The sequence below is a fragment of the Mus caroli genome, chromosome 4 (assembly GCF_900094665.2).
Source record: "Mus caroli chromosome 4, CAROLI_EIJ_v1.1, whole genome shotgun sequence".
Classification (NCBI taxonomy): domain Eukaryota; kingdom Metazoa; phylum Chordata; class Mammalia; order Rodentia; family Muridae; genus Mus; species Mus caroli.
In genome coordinates, this window is record NC_034573.1 from 93,939,861 (window position 1) to 93,947,480 (window position 7,620).

The 7,620-nt window shown below is 42.9% G+C and overlaps 1 protein-coding gene across 1 annotated transcript; it reads left to right on the plus strand.

The window, feature by feature from the left end:
* The first annotated feature begins 1,507 nt into the window (after positions 1 to 1,507).
* On the plus strand, positions 1,508 to 4,295 carry LOC110292075 (PRAME family member 12-like). Its single transcript, XM_021159197.1, has 3 exons — positions 1,508 to 1,794; positions 2,233 to 2,817; positions 3,716 to 4,295. Exons 1-3 carry the CDS (start codon positions 1,508 to 1,510, stop codon positions 4,293 to 4,295), a joined length of 1,452 nt encoding a protein of 483 aa, XP_021014856.1.
* Positions 4,296 to 7,620: the final 3,325 nt, after the last annotated feature.

Here is a 7,620-nt window from a genome sequence, read left to right on the forward strand (position 1 = left end):
GCCAAAGTTCTAGCTATTGGCTTGTGTCCCTGAAGCCACATCTGACCCAGGAACCAAGGCTGTAGGCATGTAGTTGCTTCAGTCTTATCCAGGTGATTAGACATTGTATAAGATATGTCTATATCTTATATATGTATGTATGCATGAATGTAGGAAAATTTGTACAGAGTACCACTCCTCAAACCAGAATTAATGCACTGTGCACACATAGCACCATCAATGCAAGTCTTGGCTACAAGAAGACACCTCACTTCTACATGAAATTAAACAAAATGAAATAGATGACCTGAAATTATTGCAGATAGGTAGAGCACTTGTGTAGTGGAAACAAACCCCAATACAAGATCACTTCAATGAAGATATTTAAAATCCTATTTCACTTGATTTCTCCCAAACTGAACTAGCATGAAGTATACTTTGTATGTTAGACTGGTCTGAAATCCTCCCAGCTCTTCCTCTAAAGCGTTTAAATTATGTATTCTAATAGGCTTCTGTGGGATTTATGCAGAGTTCTAAAAGCATAGTGCCCAGGCAAGCATAGTAGAAACACCACAACAACAACAGAAAACACCAAAAACCCAAGACTGCTAATCACAGGCCAGAGCATGGTGTGTGGGAGCAAACCTCAGCTACATAATGTCTTCCATTCAGGATTATAAGGAGAGCCAACTCCGCAGAACCCCCTTTTTCAGGCAATACCATATTTTAAAGTATAAACAAAAAATTAGACATATTGATAAATATATTGTCTCATTTCTTTCTTTGTCTGGACCCAACCTTCTCATGGGAAACTCCCCTCCCTTTAGCCTATGTAAACTTTCTTCTCCTCTAAGTCTCACATGAGCAGTTGCTTTCATACTGTAGCATGTCATTCCAAATGCTTTGGGGAAAGTCACANGTTTTACTTAGGTTTGGCATTTTAGATGTGCTCTGAGTGTAAAGCCAGTTGTCCATGAATTTTACCTCATTTCCCCAAATCAATATAATATAGCCCAGCTTGCTCACACGAGCCTTCAAAGAGTTAAGTAATACATACAGACAAGCATCTCAAAGGTTCTCCTTAGCCCTTCTCAGGAGGGATCAATCTGTTGAAAGGATAACAAGGCTGGTTGGGTTTGTGACATCAGCACTATATTTTCTAATGGGCCTGCAAAGTTGTTCAGTGTCCTTTTCCTGTAACAATATTCTGGCCACACTGTAGGCTCCTGAATAACTCTTCTCACTAGGCTTGTGATAATAAGGAGCAAGGGTTGGGATCCCGGGGGACAATGGTTATCTTTTTCCACTGTGGGTGCTTAAAAGAGAATCTCCATGCTGTGAGTGAACTTTTGGCTTGGAGACCACAAAATTGGATAGTTTGGCAGATTGTGTTCTCCATTATTGCCAGAGCATGGGCTCTGGCCTTCTGGTTCCTGTGATGGTGAGACATAGGAATTTCCAAAACTTAGCCTGAAATTATGTCTGCTAAATGCTTCACCAGGTTACTTCTGACTGCATATCTGTCACGATGAGCACCTACAACCCTCCCACACTCCTGCAGCTGGCANTGGANGGGGTGCTGAGGAAGGNTTCCATAGACTTCTCTGATCTGGAGGACCTGCCCAACACGCTCTTCCCACCACTCTTCATAAAGGCCTTCAATAGCAGACACACAGAGATAATAAAGAAAATGGTGGCAACCTGGCCGTTTCCCTGCCTCGCTACGGGGACACTGCTTGAAACCGCTGATGTGGAGATGCTGCAAGCTGTGCTGGATGGTATAGATATACTGCTGTCACAGAATGTTAGTCTCAGGTAAGCAAGGCCCACGGAGGCTAGAAGGGGAATCATAGGGTTAGTGGTAAGACACACATGAGTGCAGGAAGAATGGGGTCAAACAGGACAGAGGCTAATGATGTCATCGACATTCAGGTCTATAGAATTATTATTCAAGTTGAAAGCTGATCTAGAAGACAGTCATAGATCAGGATGGCTCAGAGTACAAGTAGCCATGGTAAGATGAGCTTTTATGTGGCTTTCCTACAGATACTAGATATGGAAGAGACACATGTTAAGAGCAACTGAATGGAGGGAAGCGGGGCATGTCTCCAGATGCAGCTCATGCAGTGTCCTTGCCTGCCTGTTGGGAAGAGCTATGATGGAGCTAACATTAGACAAGTGGGATCCAAGCTGACTCCATGTTGGTTCCTGTTTTACATTATGAAACTTCACTTTTTTTTTCCTTCACAGAAGAAGGAAGCTTCAAGTCGTGGATATGAGAGATGTGCACCAGGATTTCTGGGATGTATGGACTGGAAAAAACGATAGAGTCCACTCAGCAGAGAAAGGGAGAAAGGAACAAATTTCAAAGCNCATTCCTAAATATGCACTGAGGAGGCGTTTGAAGGTGGTCACTGACCTGAGCCTCTTCTTCTCTCTGAATGAACACCAAACATGCTTTCTACAATGGGCCCAGCAGAGAAAAGAGTCTGTGAGGCTATGCTGTCTGAAGATGAAGATTTTTGCCTTCCCAGTGGAGAATATTAAAAGGATCTTGAACATTTTTCAGCCAAACTATATNGAGGAATTGGAAATATACACAAATCAGGTCCTATCCTTTCTAAGCAGCTTTGCCCCTTGCTTTGGACAGATGAGAAATCTTCTCAGATTCCATCTATGTCAAATGTACTTGATGTCAGGTAGTGGTGTGTATAGATTTGCAGAGGTAAAAAANGGTGCTGCCAAATTCCTTTCTCAATTCTCCAAACTCAAGTGTCTCCAGCATCTCTCCATGAATGGTGTCTACTTTCCCAGGGACCACATGAAACACTTGTTCAGGTAAGGAAAGATGGGGACCTGTTNCTGCTATGGCAATAAACCTTTGCCTTTACTTCAAGCACTAATGGGGATCTAAGGCATGCCAGTCATAGAGTATATTACAATGATGGACTTATTACATTATCAAACTGTGGATTGTTTCCTTCTTAATGNAGCTCACTTGATTCAATCCCCACTCTTTTAATAGAATCTGAACTATGGTAGGGGATATTGAGAGAGCTGCCTTGCAAGCATGTCCATTTTCCCGGTCAGACTAATTAAATGTGCTTTGCATATTCCTTTTTCAGATCCAGGCAAAAGTGATGCAAGGAAACAGGACAGAGCAGAGGGCCCTGATAAGGGGAGGCTCCACACCTGCCCTCTANAAAGATAGATGAGACCAGGAACCAGTTTGTTCCTCAATTGGAGTCAGTCAGCCTTTCATTTCCCCTAAAGGAAAGGGTGGTTTGAACACAAGTTGGGACTAAGTAGTTGGGAAATCTGCGATTCTGGGTGGGGGTCATCAGTGTAAATGGTGAAACACTGCAATCATAAATAAAGATAGTGGAGACAGCAGGAACATTGATAAACTCTACAGAACACAGGCCAAGATGTTGCCAGAACATGTCTATGCTAGATCTTTCTAGTTATCCTCTCCTGGCATGATGGGGCAAGCTCTAGTTCTCTGACAGAGTGAGGAAGGAGAGTTGCATATCTATGGTATGAGCCAACCCCATATGATTGTAATATATCTCAGTAGACAATGCTAAGAACAGAACCCAACATGCTGTATCCCCAAGGTAGACCTTCAACATAAGCATAGAGTGACACTACATATATATCTTCTCTGTGTCATTGTCAATTTTACTAGTGTCCTCCAGGACCATGAGCCAGAACCAATTTCTTGTTCTTTTTCTAGATGCCTGAATAGCCCCTTGGAGTCCTTGTCTATGAATCTCTGCCAACTCTCAAAGTCAAANNTCAAGCACATGTCAGACTGTCAGAGCCTCTATCAATTGAAACACCTGCANTTCTTTGGTGTAGANTTTCCCAAGTCAGGTTTCAAGAGTCTNCAAATTCTCCTAAAGAATGTATCTGAAACTCTGCAGACCCTGAAGTTTGACCACTGCAAGATGAATGACTCTCAACTCAAAGTCCTCTTGCCTGCCCTGAGCCAGTGCTCACAGCTCACCGTGGTCAATTTCTGTGACAATGACTTCTCCAATCTTGTGCTGAAAGACCTTCTGAAATGCATGGCCAATCNAAGTAAGTTGTGTGAGGAGCAGTACCCTGCCCCTCTAGAGTGCTATGATCACCTGCATAATGTTGTGGTAGAGCAATTTGTCCAACTGTGTCCTAAGCTCATGGATATACTTATGGCCAAAAGGCAGCCCAAGACAATCACCTTTGCTACAGACACCTGCTCGCATTGTTTGAGGCGCTGCATCTATGACAGGAAGACTAGCCTTTGCCATTGTTGGCAGCAAATAGAAGTTTGATTCTGGATGCTGGGAAATGAAACCTGATCACCTTCCAGTTCAATTCAGCCACAGAAAGTTAGAGACAAAATAACAGGTTTGTCATGCCTCAGACCCACTGTGGATTCCTAGTCTCACTTTGCTGACAACATTCTATTATTGTTTTTGTTATATTTATTTATTTCAAATCCAGACTTGACCTGCATCCCAGTCCCTCCTGTTACAAAAAAGATCTGCAGAGGCAAAAATGGAGAAAAGGCTACCAGTGTTCTTTAAGACATAGAGTAACTTTTGCAGTGAAGTCCTCTATGGAGGGAATTTCTTCTCCTGCATCTTCTGGTTCATTGTCTCTAGATACAGCTTCACAAGAAGATTTTTTCCTCAGCCTTGTAGCTCCACCACTGCAACTCTGGACTGCTCTGTTGCACACACACACACACACACACACCATGTTTTAGGTTGTGTTGTGCAGATGGTACCAGCCTATAGAGCAAACTCATTTTCCATTAATACACTATTGAGTGTTTGTCCTTCAGGTGTGTACCCTCTCTCAATATTCGGCAGCTTGGGGCAGGAGATGTGGCCCAACAGATTAGAGCATGTGTTACACTCTTAGACCACATAGAATTCTTTCCTGGTACCAACCTGTAGGCTCTCATTCATCTAGCTCTGTGCAATTGCACTTCCATTCCATCCTATGATCACTTCTGACCTCCTATGTATGTGAGGCTTATAAGTGCATGCAAGGAAAACATACAATTCACACAGAGAATTACAGACCTGCGGGATGCAGTTCAGACATCATTCTCAGATCAGGTATGACCCTACGAGCTTCCCCACATCAAGCACCCAATAATCTTTAATGTAGAAGGAAAACTCACCCTTATAGTCANAACACCTCTCCATCCTTCCTCACCTGAGCAACTTTGTCACATGGTGTCTTTGAAAGCAGACACTGTTCCCTAGTGCCTCACCTAACCCAAGCACACAGACAAGAGCTGAGACTCCTGAAAGGCTTTTGCTTTCCTCAACAGAAGATAACAAAGCCAAATGATGTCTTCACCATCAATTACAGTGTGTGCGTAGTCTCAGACGATCATCTTACAGATATTGAACAATTTGTTTCTCATTGTGCTGAGAGCTGAAAATATAGTTCTGCAAAGCAGGTTGAGTAACTTCAGCACAGAGGGGCTTATGCAGGGCAATGAATAGCTCAAGCTGACGTCAGTTACAATGCAAATTAGAGGTCAGCTTGGGCTACATGACAACTTGTGTGAAAGATAAAATAAAACAAATGTCTGCATATGTGTTCTCCAATCCAGCCCTCATTAATTGACATGGCAATTTATTTGCTTTCATTAATATGGTTCATTGTATCCTTTGTTTTGTTTTGTTTTGTTTTGTTTTGTTTTGTTTTGTTTTGTTTTGTTTTGTTTTATTTTGGTTTGGTTTGGTTTGGTTTGGTGTGGTTTGGTATGTTTTCAAATGGATTTTTAATTGTGGTCCATGGCAATACTTCTACCTCAGTTTCTGGAGTGCTAGTATCCTAGATACCAGTAGAAATGACCAATAGAGATTTTTTTCCCATTTATGTAAGTTCTATCTAGCTTTGGTTGGCTTTGAAGTGAATAGGTTGACCAGGCTGACCTTCATGTTACAGTTCTTCCTGTATTTGTATCAGAAATGTTGGGACTCAAGCCACTCCTAAGCAGTTCCTGCACTGATTTTACATACATATTCTAAGAGTCCTTATTTTCTCATGAGACTTTCATGATTCAAGTGTCAGCTGACTCCAGCTCACAGTTCCTGGGAATATTCCTGAGTGTGAAGCAGAGACTCTGGGTGGCTTAAACCATGGTATAGGGATGTGCAGGAACAAAGCCCTATTGCCTCTCACCACCATTTTAGAGAGCCTTGTCCTACACTTGAAACTTGACCATAATCATTCTCCAGGTCTGATATTTACAACAGCTCTCTAGCCTTGGTTCATGACTCCCTTGTTTGATGTCAGTTTCTCAAGCTCCTATGCTGAGCTGATCCCATTTGGAACACTCTGTACCTTCTGGGGAAAGCACAACTGTGTTCCTCTCCCTGTCTGCAAGGACAGTTGTAGGGGCCAGCCCTGGCTCTTCTTTCTTTCATGGTTCTTTCTTAAAGTGAAGCAAATGGGCTAAAGCATCCACTGGGGTTTGATATTTAGGGTTGCTGAATAATAAATAATATAAGTAATCAAGTGTTTACCTTTCTGTTGCTCTGGCTTTCCTGGAACTCACTCTGTAGACCAGGCTGGCCTCAAACTCAGAAATCTGCCTGCCTCCGCCTCCTGAGAGCTGGGATTAAAGGTATGTGCCCACATGCTCAGGTAGTGTTTACCTTTCTTAAGTCTGTCACTTTGCTGCAGTAAGTAACCTGCTGGTCTGAGTTCCTCTGAAGCCAGAAACTGCTGTCTCTGGTATTTACCACCTCATAGTAAAGCAGTAGGGTATTAAGTAAATGAATAATTTCTGGGGCCTGAGTTCTGGGGCCTGAGTGACTCGGGTTCCTTCTGGTGGGCGCCAGCACAGGGCCACTTAGGGCCCAAACTTGGCAGGCAGTCCCACAGTCTCCAGAGAACTCCCCACCCCACAGGCATATTAGCATGCCCAGGATCTTAGAATCACTGGTAAGTGGAACACAACATCTGTTCCAATAGAACTGAGGGTGTTGGTGGACAGCTGGAGCACAGACATAGGAACCCTGCCCAATCAGTGTCTCAGGTTCCTTCTGGTCAGCACTGGTCTACCATGGTTTAGAACTCAGGGGATAGCCCCAGTCTCCATAGGAGGTACCACTTCCAGGCACTCAAACACGCCCAGAATCTTAGGATCCCAAGATCCCAGGAGTTTGGTCACAGCAGGATCTCAGGGTCCCCGAGGAAGCTTGACTACCAAGAAGTCTGATACACCCAGAATCTCAGCATCACAGGATACCAGAATCACAGGATCACAGAGACAGTTGGACTCTAGAAAAAGCAAGAAAATAATCTTTCAAGAAACCTAAAAGAAGACAGCCACATGAACAAAATTAAGCTCTAAGAACAAAAATAACAGGAAGCAACAATGACTTTTCCTAAATATCTGTTAATATCAATGGATTAAATTCCCAGATTAAGACGTGGACTAACAGACTGGTTATGTAAACAGGACCCAACATTCTGTTGCATACAGGAAACCCACCTCAGTGACAAAGACAGCCACTACCTCAGAATAAATGAATGGAAAACAATTTTCCAAGCAAATGGTTCCAAGACACAAGCTGGAGTAGCCATTCTAATATTGAATAAAATTGTCTTTCAACCTAAAGTTAT